The 14,149-nt window shown below is 58.5% G+C and overlaps 1 protein-coding gene across 3 annotated transcripts in view; it reads left to right on the top strand.

Annotated features, from left to right (window-relative positions):
- The window catches only part of SLC38A10 (solute carrier family 38 member 10), a 50,773-nt gene extending 36,906 nt beyond the window's left edge, over nt 1-13,867 (top strand). For 2 of the 3 annotated variants that reach the window (XM_054457462.2, XM_054457464.2), the window contains 6 exons: nt 5,574-5,741; nt 6,126-6,614; nt 7,193-7,312; nt 8,658-8,681; nt 11,794-11,970; nt 12,184-13,867. In XM_054457462.2, coding sequence (XP_054313437.1) covers nt 5,574-5,741; nt 6,126-6,614; nt 7,193-7,312; nt 8,658-8,681; nt 11,794-11,970; nt 12,184-13,307 — 2,102 coding nt within the window. In that variant the 3' untranslated portion in view covers nt 13,308-13,867. The remainder of the gene's footprint in view (nt 1-5,573; nt 5,742-6,125; nt 6,615-7,192; nt 7,313-8,657; nt 8,682-11,793; nt 11,971-12,183) is intronic. The other variant, XM_054457463.2, reaches the window with a different exon arrangement.
- The last annotated feature ends 282 nt before the right edge of the window (nt 13,868-14,149 follow it).

Below are 14,149 nucleotides of genomic sequence, written 5' to 3'. Positions count from 1 at the left end.
GCTGAGACCCTGGCCCTGGGCAGTGAGGGGTGTCGCCCTCATCCAGCAGGCTGCCGGGGAGTGAACTTCTCGGTGCCAGCCAGCAGGAGGCTCCCTGTCCCCTTAGCACTGCGCCGCCTCTGCCTGCGGCCGGTGCAAGCAGCTGTATCCTGTCATGAGGCTTGTGCAGGCCGCGGGCCTCTGGCTCACCTGGTGCCCTCCGAGGCCACATCTGGTTTCTATTTCTTCCATGAGGCTGTAACAAAACACATGGCCCCTCTCAGAACCACATGCTGCTTGTTTTTAGCGTGTCTCCGATTTTCCAGCCCCCGGCTCCCCCGTGATGGATGGGCTGCCTGGCTGAGGCTGAGCTGGGGTCGAGGGTCCTGCACCGATGCGCGCTCCCTGTCAGACGGCTGAGCGGAGTTTTATTGGTCTCTTTGATGCTGCAGAGGCCAAAAATGGTACGTGCTGACTGGGTGAGAGTCCTGCGTGGCCCTGGGCTGTGGCTGTGAATCCCATCCTCATGCAGATGTCGTGGTTAGATGCGCACAGCGGGGCCCCGTGCATGGCCTCACAGGCCTTCGTGAGCATGGCTGAGTCCCTGCAAAGGCTCATGAAGACGGTTACCTTGAAAGCTGGGAGTCGGGCCGTTCATACCTGCTCTCTTTAGCACCCTGAAGGCTACGGGTGGGTTCGGGTTTTGTGACATCTGTTCCTTTCTTGGAGCTGCAGGTCCCCTGTCCCTCCCAGTGCCTGCATGGGGCAGCACAGCAGGGCCTGCACCCCTCAGGCACCCTCGTCCCCACTCCCCCAGTGGGGCAGGCACAGCTGCACTTCCGCTCAGTGGGAAAATGAGGCAGGGGCCTGGCTGAGAAGGGACCCAGAATGCGGTGATATGGGACAGAATGAGCGTCTGCTGGGTGTTGACGGGTCGTGTGTGTTGGTGCAGGGGCAGAGATGGCCACAGTTCTGTGTGCTCAGGCCCAAGCGGGGACACACGGCCGCCATGCGTGGAGCCAGGTCACATGGCTCAACACAGGCCAGAGGCTGCAGGAGGCAGGGCCCTTCGGAATCCGGCCAGGTCCTGCACGGCTGGCAGGGTTATCTCAGACAATTGAATCAGCTCCCTGCCAGCTCAGGACAGCAGCAGAAACATGACACAAAATTATAACAGGAGGACAGGCATGCGGGACACAGCAAAGGAGCTATCAGAAGCCTTCTCCGGGCCGGCACAGCAGCTCACACCTGGAATCTCAGCACTGTGGGAGGCCAGGGCAGGAGGATCATCTGAGGTCAGGAGTTTGAGATCAGCCCAGCCAACATGGTGAAACCCTGTCTCTACTAAAAATACAGAAATTAGCTGGGTGTGGTGGCTGGATGCTGAGGTGGGAGGATCGCTTGAGCCTGGAAGGTTGGGGCTGCAGTGAGCCGAGGTGGCACCACTGCACTTCAGCCTGGGTGACAGAGTGGGACCCTGTCTTAAAAAAAAACTTTCGCAGTAGGGCATGCAGGAGAGCTCCAGTAGGGTGGCGTTGTCCCCGCAGTCAGAGGAGAGGAGGGAGAAGCATGTGGCCCTGTTTCTCACGGACCATTCGGTGCTCTGTGGAAGGAACTGGGAGCCTCTCCCGCCTCCCAAGAGACAGCCAGCGGTACCAGCCGCGGCGGAGGCAAAAGCAGTGGTGAGGAGGTTCCGCCTGCCGGAGGCTGTACCAGGGCCTGGCTGTGTTGCCAGCCCAGACACCCAGGTACCAGGAGCCAGATGGCCTGGGATTCCCCCTCACATTCGCAAAGATCAGACCATGAGGTCATCGGTCAGCTATGTGTGGAAGATTGGGCTGTAAAGCCAAGCCCTTAATGAGTAATACTTTCTCACGGCAGCATCAAGGGAAAGTCAGAAATCAGCTATTAGAAAAGTTGCCTAAAAGCAGGGACTAGCTTTTAAAAGTCACGTCAGCGGCCATTGTTCTCACCTCTTGCGAGTGTGGCGCCCTGGGATCCCGAGCCTCCTCCTGAACTTGGGGCGGCACTTGAGTGGATGAGGAACTCCGTCCATGGGATGCCGGGACCGTGTTTAAAAGTCACTTCGTCTGGGGGCCGTCTGATGTGACTGTCTCCATCTTTACTGATCACAAGGTGCACAGAGGGAGCCACGGCGGGTCCAAGCCGGCAGCCCGCAGAGCCACCTTGCCGACTCTTGGGGTCCGGACGGCAGCGTCACTGGCCTCCCCGCCCGTCCGTGCTGGCCTCCGGTCTGGGGTGGACGCCAGCCTTGAATGTGGGGTTGGGGATGCATTAGATGTTGCCCCTTCCCCTCCAGGTCACCACCTCCAAGTCCCCGAGCGTGTCTGACTCCAAAGACCGAGCCCTGAGCTGTGGCCTTGGCAGCCTAGGGGCCTCCATGCCCGACTAGACAGCAAGGAGGAAAGTCTGAGGGATCCGCCTCCGCCGTGGCTGAGTTGTGGCCTCTGTCACTTGTTAGGAAGGTGTGTGTTTTTGTTGGTGCCAGGAGCTGGGAACCTGCGTCAGCACCTGGCAGTGAGGAGCCGCTGGGACGAGCATAAACACAGCATTCCTGGGACCACGTGCCAATGATGGTCACGGGTCGTGGTTTTTTGTGACTGGAGATGATTTTTTTTTTTTTTTTTTTTTTTTTTGAGACGGAATCTCACTCTGTCGCCCAGGCTGGAGTGCAGTGGCACGATACTGGCTCACTACAGCCTCCACCTCCCAAGTTCAAGCAATTCTCCCACCTCAGCCTCTGAGTAGCCGAGAGTACAGGCGCCACACCACACCTGGCTAATTTTGTATTTTTGTTGAGACAGGGTTTTGCCAGGATGGTGTTAAACTCCTGACCTCAAGTGATCCTCCTGCCTCGGCCTCTGAAAGTGCTGGGATTACTGGAGTGAGCCATCATGCCTGGCCTGGAGGCGATTTTTGAAGCCAAATGAGGGAGGATGGTTGCCCTGCGGCAGCACCCTCCGCTGGGTGTTCCTGGGGGCGTGCGTGGAGCCGTCCCCCTTGGCCGTGGCCGCCTCTGCTGTGGCTTAGCTGGGTGTATTGCTGGCCTCCTAGGAGAAGAAATTTGGATGCCAGAGATCTCCTCCCTCCCGAGGAGCTCAGTCGTGAGCTGACGGGGGCACTCCCCACATAGGGCCCCTTTCTGTCTTTGCGCAACCTGTGTTCATGTTGAGAGTGGAAGCGGCTGGCAGCACTCGGACGTTTTTCAGTTGCTGATTTTGAAGTTTTGTGTTAGTTTTACTGCAGCCAAGAGGCACTGCCGGCAAACTGTCCCCGACGCAAAGATCGGCTCCGATGTGGAAAAGGCTGTGTACATTGCCCGCGGACAGCTGCAGAGCGCCGGGCGTGAAGGCTGTGTGTGCAGCCCTTGGCTTGTCAGCTGCTGCTGGCAGCGGGGAGCCAGGACGCTCGCACAGCCTTCCTGCAGGGGCTGGTGCAATCCAGCAACACTTGCAGAACGCTGAGAGGCGTGGCGTTCCCGGGAGGTTCTCCAAAGGGACCTCTGGGGCAGCTCCTGGCTCACCGTGCTCACTTCCCGTCCCGCGGCTCCTGCACCCACACAGAGCTTCCCCTGGAGCCCCAGACTGGTCATTCATGGCCTGAGGAACTGAATTTTGCTCCTGCTGAGAAAATGACTGCTCTGAGGCATCTTGTCCTATGACAACGGAGATTTCCTTTGTTTTGCTATATTTTCCCTTCCCCTCCCCAGCCTCCCTTTCTTCACTTAGTAATCCATTGGACAGGCCCTCTTGATTGACAGTTATGGCTTGTTTCTGCATGGGGCCTCTGCCGAGGCTTAATCGTGTGATGGAGACCAGTATGTTTTCACCTGCTCGGGCGGGTGGCCATACACTTATAGGATTGGTCACTTGGGCCAGGCGCGGTGGCTCACGCATGTAATCCCAGCACTTTGGGAGAATGAGGCAGGTGGATCACTTGAGGTCAGGAGTTTGAGACCAGCCTGGCCAACGTGGTGAAACCCTGTCTCTACTAAAGATACAAAAATCAGCCAGGCGTTGTGGCAGGTGCCTGTAATCCCAGCTACAGGAGGCTGAGGCACGAAAATTGCTTGAACCTGGGAGGCAGAGGTTGCAGTGACGAGATTGTGCCACTGCACTCCAGCCTGGGCGACACAGCAGGAGCCCATCTTAAAAAGAGAAAAAAGTTGAATTTGTTACTTTAGCTGAACTGTAGAGCCCAGCGTCTGCTTTCTGTTAACTAGTTTATTGCCCAGTAGGGTGGTACCTTCCCTCTACAGCTTGTCTAGGACTCTCAACTCCAAATTGACAATAGTGTAACTGTCTGTTTCCCTAGACTAACACATCAGGCTGCTCTTAGAAGGGTTGGTGTAAAGCTAAACTAATTGTCCCCATTTTCTTCTCCTTTGGGAGCTGGTGAGGCCCCATCTGCTGCTCTGAACTGGACTCTGTGTGAATTCTTCCTCAGACAGCTTCACCTGAGTCCCCCTCGGCTGCAGCGCCTGTCTCAGTGGACATACAGCCTTGCTGGGACAGGGAGGTGGTGATGGTGGCAGTGGTGGTGGTGATGGAGGTGATGACGATGATGGAGGTGATGGTGGCGGTGGTGGTGGTGATGGAGGTGATGACGATGATGGAGGTGATGGTGGCGGTGGTGGTGATGGAGGTGATGACGATGATGGAGGTGATGGTGGCGGTGGTGGTGATGGAGGTGATGACGATGATGGAGGTGATGGTGGCGGTGGTGGTGGTGATGGAGGTGATGACAATGATGGAGGTGATGGTGGCGGTGGTGGTGGTGATGGCGGTGATGACGATGATGGAGGTGATGGCAGTGATGGTGGTGGTGATGGAGGTGACGGTGATATAGGTGATGATTATGGAGGTGGTGGCAATGATGCAGCGATGGTGGTGGGGATGGCAGTGATGGTGGTAGGGATGGAGATGGTGGTGGTGATGACGATGATGGAGGTGATGGCAGTGATGGTGGTGGTGATGGAGGTGACGGTGATATAGGTGATGATTATGGAGGTGGTGGCAATGATGCAGCGATGGTGGTGGGGATGGCAGTGATGGTGGTAGGGATGGAGATGGTGGTGGTGATGACGATGATGGAGGTGATGGCAGTGATGGTAGGGTTGGCAGTGATGGTGGTGATGGTAGTGGTGATGGTGATGATGATGGTGATGGTGGTAGGGATGGAGATGATGGTGGTGATAGCAGTGATGGTGGTGGTGGTGGTGGAGGTGACAGTGATGACGGTGGTGATGGAGGTGATGGCAGTAATGGAGGGGACTGTGGGAGAGTCGGTTGGTGGGCTCGTGCCGCCATCTGGTGGTAATGACTGAGTATTACATGGAGTCCAGTTCTCCCTGCGCCCAGTTAGGTGTAAATCACATTTTGACATATTTTTGTTGTGAATACACATGAAAAATGACAGTTTTCTGTGCTACTTAGCTGCTAATGATCGAACAGGGAAAAAAAACTGCTTTGGCTCTGCCATTTGGCTGGAAAATATGGTAACAGTCCAGGGAGAGCTACCCTGCTCCTGGAGCTGCCTGGCAGTGCGGTTCCCTAACTGTGCCCTGCTCCCAGCCCAGGATCCGGTTGTGGCCGTGGCTGAGGATGGCCGGGAGAAGCCGAAGCTGCCGAAGGAGAGAGAGGAGCTGGAGCAGGCCCAGATCAAGGGGCCCGTGGATGTGCCCGGACGGGAAGATGGCAAGGAGGCACAGGAGGAGGCGCAGCTTGATCGCCCTGGGCAAGGTGCTGGGCACTGGCCGGGGGGTGCGGACGGGGAAGGGGGGCCCCGGGTCCTCTTTTGCAGGCTGGACACCCTGCGGCGTGGCTCTCAGGGCTATGTGTATCTTTTTCCCTTCAGCCCAGCCTAAGTTCTGGTCTTTTTTGGTTTCTTTTTCAATTCAGATGAATGTCCTGCCCCTCCCAGAGCAACTTGTTTGCAGCTGCCCCTGTTGAACTTTAGCGTCAGCTGTGCTTGGCCAGGCAGCAGGGAGGCCAGCCGGGGAGGTGGTATCTGTTGGCCTGTCACACTGTTGGGAGCCAGAACCCAGGGAAGAACCCAGTTCTGATTCCCTGGGAAGGGAAGGAGGGGCCTCAGCCTGACCCCATCTGTCCCCCATGCCCTTGCAGGGATTGCTGTGCCTGTGGGCGAGGCCCACCGCCACGAGCCTCCTGTTCCTCATGACAAGGTGGTGGTAGATGAAGGCCAAGACCAAGAGGTGCCAGAAGAGAACAAACCTCCATCCAGACACGCGGGCGGAAAGGCTCCAGGGGTCCAGGGCCAGATGGCGCCGCCTCTACCCGACTCAGAAAGAGAGAAACGGGAGCCGGAGCAGGGAGAGGTTGGGAAGAGGCCTGGACAGGCCCAGGCCTTGGAGGAAGCAGGTGATCTTCCTGAAGATCCCCAGAAAGTTCCAGAAGCAGATGGTCAGCCAGCTGTCCAGCCTGCAAAGGAGGACCTGGAGCCAGGAGACAGGGGCCTGCATCCTCGGCCCCAGGCAGTGCTGTCTGAGCAGCAGAATGGCCTGGCAGTGGATGAAGGGGAAAAGGCCGAGGGGGTACCGCCACCAGGCAACGCCGCCGGGGACACAGGGCAGCCCGCAGAGGACAGCGACCACGGTGGGTGTCAGCCTGGGCTCATGTCAGAAGACACTTCCCTCTCGGGCTGGGGAGGCTGGGCAGGGGCAGCAGAATCGATGGTTCCTCCCTCAGTCCCCAGTCTCTCTCCCTGCACCAGATTAGCATGCAAATGGAGCGGGCCCGGGCAGCTGGTGGGGACAGGAAGAGGCTGGTGGCTGACAGCTACTGTAATATCTGTCACACAGTTGTTTGCCAGACCACTAAATGTCAGGTGCCGCGCTGTGCTCGTGTGGGCGCACACGGGGGGCGGCGCGGGGGGCGCCTGACAGGTAACACGTTGTTAAATGCCCGTCTAAGAGCTGCTTAGGACGGTTCTTGCATTTTAATTGCGAAGGCAGTTAACATTGGCTCATTGCCACAAGCCTATGAGGTTGTTAAATATTTTTTTATTGCTTCGCTAGTAATCATCAGGTTGAATATAAACTGTGCTGACGGGGGTGTCACTTTAGAAACATCTGCCACTTCCTTTTGTCCCGCCCTTGCCTTCTGTCCCCCCACCCCCCAAATCCTCCCTTGACTTTCCTGCAAAACCTTCTGAGTCTTCACCGTGTGTGCAGGTGGGAAGCCTCCCCTCCCAGAGGAGAAGCCGGCTCCGGGGGCTGGGCTGCCGCCCGAGCCTCGAGAGCAGAGGGACGTGGAGCGAGCGGGTGGAGACCAGGCGGCCAGCCAGCTGGAGGGTAAGGCCTTGGCCCCACAGCCGCCCACCTCAGGCCCAGAGAGCGGCAGCCCCTTCCCCCAGCCCTGGGGTGATGCCCAGGTCATCCTAGGGCGCCCTGCCAGGCCCCCCTTCTCTTTCCAGCCGTCTGCTGAGCAGACCCCTTGTATAGCTTCCTGCTCCCTTCCCATCAGCAGCTTGCTTTCTGGGAACCTTTTATCTCCCTTACTCCCCTCTAAAACACCTGCGGCATTGTTACATGGCTTGTGATTACCATTTTGTCTTACTTGAAAGCAGGTTTGTTAACAGTTCTAACACTCAAGCAGTATTTAAAGCCAGCCAGGTGTGGGCGTGTCTGCACCCAGATGTGGAGGTTTATTTAAAGGCTGTGCCCCGAGGGGACCCGGCTTGGGGGTGGCTGTGCCCGCCCTGGTCCTAGCAGAGCCCTGGCCCAGAGCACTGCTCCCACACGCTTGGCCGTCGGAGCTCGGCTGTGTTCATCTACAGGGATCTATCACCTGTCCTTCCAGGAAAGCTCCTTATGCCTTTGCTCTCCTGAGAATAAAACTTGCTCTGAATCCTCCTCCAAACTTCCCGCCCCTTGGGTCCCAGCTGTTGGCTTTTTGAGACCCTTCCTTGTGGCCTCACGCAGCTGGGTAGCAGCAGCCCCGCCTGTGGGCCTGCTGGGGACAGGCTTCTGTGCCATGTCCTCTCCCAGGCTAGGGGTCCACCTGCCCTCTTGAGGGTGTGTGGCTGAGCCCCCGCTCACCAAAAGTCTCGTGCATTTGGTGGCAGCGTCCAAGCCTTCTCTCAAGATGGTCAACCCTGCCCCATGAGGGGTCCACGTGTGCCTCAGCATTGAGAGGGTCTGTTCCAGGGATCTGTGTGGGGGTCGCAGGGCACAGCCGCTCCGGCCTTCTGTGCCAAGCCCCTGGGAGCAGGTGTGGGAGCTCTGGGCCAGCCTTGGCGCGGGCACCTCCCAGGATGTTCGTAAGACACGCGCTTCCTGCCCGCGCATCTTGCCCTATGGCCTCAGGACAGCCAGTCCGAGGGAGGGCGGTTGCAGCAGCCACGTCCCAGCCGCTGTGGCCTGGCTTCTCCAGGTGCAGCTCGCCCTCCTCGCACCTGCAGCGTGGAAGGCAGAGCCCAAAGGCACCCCCTGGGCTCCCGGAGCTCTGAGCTGCTTCAGAAGTTCGCGCATGTGGGGTTTTGTCTCCGGTTTTAGTCTGGCCATATTTGTTGGTTCCAATTCCTGTGCTCTGTTACCTGAACCTGTTTGATTCTTTTGATTTTCTTCTTTCTGAAAAAGACTTTTCACGGTTTCCTATTCTGCCTTTCTTCCGTATGCCTCTCAACGGGACGAGCAGCTGAAATTAAAAAGATAGTAGCAGGTACGAACCCAGAGGAGTGTGCTGAAGTCAAGAGCCTGTCTGGCGGGCCACAGACCTGAGTGCAGCCCCTCGGCGGCACACCTGCCCCAGGGACAGCCCTGCATGGGGACACGTGTCAGGCCCCAGACCGGCGCACGCACCCAGGCTCAGCCACAGCCCCTCAGGCGGGGTTCCGGTGCCCACTCCGCTCCCTTGTTATAAAGGCTGTGGTCCTTCCCAGCCCTGCTGTGGCTGTGCCTGTCATCAGAGGGCAGCTGGTCTCTGCAAGCGTCTAAGCGCAGGCTGCTTAGGGCATCAGCCGAGGGGGGCGCTGCCTGCACTGCTGCCTCATGGGCCACCTTGACAGATCTGCATGGGTCTCAACAGGTGGGTGGCTTCATGCCTTCTGCAGCCCAGTCCCCGTGGTCTTGGTGGGCTCTGGCTGTAGGAACAGCCTGTCTCCTCCACGGTGCTTCACATGTGTCCCACGTGGCTTCTGGCTGGACATGGCACGGCTCTTTCCTCCCTCCCCCTCCCCCTCTTTTTTCCTCCTCTTCCTCTTCTCTCCTCCCTCCTCTTCCCTCCTCCTTCCTTCTGCCTCCTCTTCCCTCCCTCCTTCTCCCTCCTCTTCCCTCCCTCTTCCCTCCTCTTCCCTCCTTCCTACTCCCTCCTCTTCCCTCCTTCCTTCTCCCTCCCTCCTTCTCCCTCCTCTTCCCTCCCTCCTTCTCCCTCCCTCCTTCCTCCTCCTCTTCCCTCCCTCCTTCCTCCTCTTCCCTCCTCTCCTCTTCCGTCCTTCCTCCTCTTCCCTCCTTCCTCCTCTTCCCTTCTCTCTTCCTCTTCCCTCCTTCCTCCTCTTCCCTCCTTCCTCCTCCTCTTCCCTCCTCTCCTCTTCCCTCCTTCCTTCTCTTCTTCCCTCCTTCCTCCTCCTCTTCCCTCTTTCCTCCTCCTCTTCCCTCTTTCCTCCTCCTCTTCCCTCCTTCCTCCTCCCCCTCCCCCTCCCCCCTTCTGTCTCCTCCTCTTTCCTACTCTTCCCAGCACCAGGCCCAGGGCTAGTCCTTTGAGGAGCAAGTGAGGCCATGGTGCCTGCTCTTTCGGAACCCTGCCCTGGAGGATGGGGAGGTGTCGCCAGCACATGGGATCTCGTCCTTGTACCATGGACCATTCCGTGGTTGAGCCCCGCAGCACCCAGGGCGAGAGCATGGCCCATGGCCGAGGTGGCTTGTCTGCCGCCTGCACTTCTTCCTGTGAAAGGAGGTGTGCAGGAGACCTGCTCTGCCTGTCATGGCCTTTCCCTGCAGGCAGGCGTCTGGCCCGGGGTGCTAGCAGGGAGCAGGGGCTGCTGCTCAAGGGCCGGCCCTACGGCCCTGATCTCCTTGGAGCCGGCCCTGTCCCCCACATCCAGGGGTCTGGGCGAGGCCCAGGGCTGCGTTCCTGGGAGAATGCTGACCCTGCACTTCTCTGGCTGGTCATGGTGTCACCACTGGGGAGGCTGGGCCGGCACATCAGTCTATGCCTGGCGTGCAGGGCCCTCCCTGAGATATTTGCTCTCACCACTGGCAAAACATCTTTCTTGCTCCTGGATTGAACTTTTATGCCTCACAGCCCTAACCCATCATTTTTCAAAGCTTCCTATAATAATTTGAAAACGTGTTGTAAAAATTACATAAGCCACGGCTGCTTGCAACAAATAACTCACCAGTGTTGAAGCGAGTCAGACCGGGTGCTCCTGCACCAAGTGTGCGCCAGCTGTAACCCGGGCAGGCCTGTCCTCTGGCCCTTGCTGCCGGCACCAGCTCTTAACACTAGGTGCACTGGGGCTCCCCATCATGCAGGACCTGCCCAGAATTTCCACAGCGGATGGTGTTCAGGAGCAGTGCTCAGGATGGCTGGCTGGGGCCTCACTGACGCTCCAGCTCCCATGCTCCCCTTAAAAGAAGACAGCTTTTGGCTGGGCGCGGTGGCTCACGCCTGTAATCCCAGCACTTTGCGAGGCTGAGGCAGGTGAATCACGAGGTCAGGAGATCAAGACCATCCCGGCTAACACGGTGAAACCCCGTCTCTACTAAAAATACAAAACATTAGCCAGGCGTGGTGGCAGGCGCCTGTAGTCCCAGCTACTCGGGAGGCTGAGGCAGGAGAATGGCGTGAACCCGGGAGGCAGAGCTTGCAGTGAGCCAAGATCGCGCCACTGCACTCCAGCCTGGGCGACAGAGCAAGACTCCATCTCAAAAAAAAAAAAAAAGAAAAAGAAGACAGCTTTTGTTTGTTTTTAAAATTATCATCTCGGAGGAAACTTTCTAAAAGTACCAATATTCTTTTCAAAACATAGCTTACAGTTTTTCTTTTCTTTTTTCTTTTTTGAGACAGGGTCTCGCTCTGTTGCCCAGGCTGGAGTGCAGTGGTGTGATCACGGCTCACTGCAGCCTCAACCTCCTGGGCTCAAGTGATCCTCTGGCCTCTGCCCCCTGAGTAGCTGGGAGTACAGACGCCTGTCACCACACCCTGATAATTTTTATTTTTATGTTTTTTTCGTGGAGATGGGGGTCTTGCTATGTTTCCCAGGCTGGTCTCTAACTCCTGGGCTCAAGCGATCTGCCTGCCTCCGCCTCCCAAATTGCTGGGATTACAGGCGTGAGCCGCCGCGCCCAGGCTTATTTTCTTATCTGTTTGTCCTAGAACAACTGAATGTGTAAAGTGGAAAAGACAAAAACAAAAACCCACCCAGCCAAGATAACCATCTCTGACATTCTGGCACAGTCCTTTTGACTCTGTGTTTCTCTGGACACTCATTTTCATGGGCAACAAGCAGGCTTCCTGGGGTCCTGCCGGGTGCGCCTGCGGCACAGCCAGTGGGAGAACTGATGTGGCAGAGTGGCTGGCTGTGCGGGAGAGGCCATCCCGGGTGGGCTTCCAGGGGCAGTCAGGGCACAGCCTCTCCCGGGCCCTTGGGCCTGAGTGCCTCACTGAGCTGTCCAGGCTTCACGGTCGTGACGGGTGTCACCAGTGGCCAGCGTTCAGGCACACTCCCTGCAGGTGACCTGTGCGTTGCCTTGCTGTGGGCCGCGCGATCCCTGGCCCAGCAAGGTGCATGAGCAGCCCCAGCACCCTCTGACTGTGTGCTTTCCAAACCCAGAAGCTGGTAGGGCGGAGATGCTGGACCACGCCGTCCTGCTTCAGGTGATCAAAGAACAGCAGGTGCAGCAAAAGCGCTTGCTGGACCAGCAGGAGAAGCTGCTGGCGGTGATCGAGGAGCAGCACAAGGAGATCCACCAGCAGAGGCAGGAGGACGAGGAGGACAAGCCCAGGCAGGGTAGGCCGGGCTGGCGGATGGAGTGGGGTGGGGCCAGGCAGGGGGTCTCCTGCTGTCCTCATGCGGCTGGGTCTGAGGCTCGGTGTCCTCAAGTCCTGAGGGTGAGTCTGGTTTTGGTTCCCAATGCTCAGTTGTTGCTTGTTCTTTTGAGCCCCTCCACTAGCAGCCTATGTTCAGTGCTGTGGCTAAATTGATGACCGACTTCATTTGCAGTGGAGGTGCATCCAGAGCCCGGGGCAGCGGTGCCCAGAGGCCAGGAGGCCCCCGAAGGCAAGGCCAGGGAGACGATGGAGAATCTGCCTCCCCTGCCTTTGGACCCTGTCCTCAGAGCTCCTGGGGGCCGCCCTGCTCCATCCCAGGACCTTAACCAGCGCTCCCTGGAGCACCCCGAGAGGCCTGTGGGCAGAGACCCTGCTGGCCCTCCTGACGGCGGCCCTGACACAGAGCCTCGGGCAGCCCAGGCCAAGCCGAGAGACGGCCAGAAGGATGCTGCCCCCGGGGCAGCTGGCACGGTGAAGGAGCTCCTCAAGGGCCTGGAGCAGGTGCCTGTGCCAGACCCTGCCAGGGAAGCCGGGGGCCCAGAGGAACGTCTTGCAGAGGAATTCCCCGGGCAAAGTCAGGATGTTACTGGCGGTGGTTCCCAAGACAGGAAGAAACCTGGGAAGGAGGTGGCAGCCACTGGCACCGGCATTCTGAAGGAAGCCAACTGGCTCGTGGCAGGGCCGGGAGCAGAGATGGGGGACCCTCACATGAAGCCCAAGCAAATGAGCCGAGACCTGGGCCTTGCAGTGGACCTGCCCGGCGGGGCAGAAGGAGCAGCCGCACAGCCCCAGGCTGTGTTACGCCAGCCGGAACTGCGGGTCATCTCTGATGGCGAGCAGGGTGGACAGCAGGGCCACCGGCTGGACCATGGCGGTCACCTGGAGATGAGAAAGGAGGCCCGCGGCGGGGACCATATGCCTGTGTCCCACGAGCAGCTGGGAGGCGAGGAGGACGCTGCTGTCCCGGAGCCCAGGCAGAGGCCAGAGCCAGAGCTGGGGCTCAAACAAGCTGTCCCGGGGGGCCAGAGGCCGGACAATGCCAAGCCCAACCGGGACCTGAAACTGCAGGCTGGCTCTGACCTCCGGAGGCGACGGCGGGACCTTGGCCCTCATGCAGAGGGTGAGCTGGCCCCGAGGGACAGGGTCATCATTGGCCTTAACCCCCTGCCTGACGTCCAGGTGAACGACCTCCGTGGTGCCCTGGATGCCCAGCTCCGCCAGGCTGCGGGGGGAGCTCTGCAGGTGGTCCACAGCCGGCAGCTCAGACAGGCGCCCGGGGCTCCGGAGGAGTCCTAGCACCTGCTGGCCATGAGGGCCACGCCAGCCACCGTCCTCCTCGGCCAGCAGCAGGTCTTTCTCAGCCGCATCCCAGCCAAACTCTGGCGGCCACACTCATCTCTCCCCAGGGTTTCATGTCTGAGGTCCTCACCAAGTGTGAGTGAAAGTAGAAAAGATTCACTGTGGTATCGTTTCCAGAATGTTCTTGCTGTTGTTCTGTTGCAGCTCTTAGTCTGAGGTCCTCTAACCTCTAGACTCTGAGCTCACTCCAGCCTGTGAGGAGAAACGGCCTCCGCTGCGAGCTGGCTGGTGCACTCCCAGGCTCAGGCTGGGGAGCTGCTGCGTCTGCGGTCAGGCCTCCTGCTCCTGCCAGGGAGCACGCGTGGTCTTCAGGTTGAGCTCGGCCGTGCGTGGAGGTGCACATGGCTGCTCATGGTTCCAACACAGGCTACCGTGAGAGCCAGCATCCAATCCCAAGCTTGCAGTGACTCAGAATGATAACTGTTTATTATAACTGTTTATTGATGCTTCCCACAGTGTGGTAGAAAGTCTTGAATAAACACTTTTGCCTTCGCCCAGCTTTGGTGGATGCTGTTTGCTGTCCTGGAAGCACAGGGAGCAGGGACTGGACTCACAAGCCGGGTGTCCAGGGGCGCTGGCTGGTGCCACCCTCTGCACTCCTCATGGTTGGCCCGGCCCTCCATCATCTGTGTTTTTCAAAATCCAGTTGTGGCTTTTTTTAAAAAGTAAAACACACCACTGATACCTGATTAGTGAAGTTGGTCCTGGGGGAGTGACTGGAAGGAAAGCCTGAGGCCGGCTCAGATTTCCAGATGTGTAAAGCAGAGGCCGGAGGTTAT

This window comes from Pongo pygmaeus, chromosome 19, assembly GCF_028885625.2.
Source record: "Pongo pygmaeus isolate AG05252 chromosome 19, NHGRI_mPonPyg2-v2.0_pri, whole genome shotgun sequence".
NCBI classification, from domain to species: domain Eukaryota; kingdom Metazoa; phylum Chordata; class Mammalia; order Primates; family Hominidae; genus Pongo; species Pongo pygmaeus.
The sequence above is the reverse complement of the archived record's forward strand: the minus strand, read 5'-3'. Positions and strand labels throughout refer to the sequence as shown.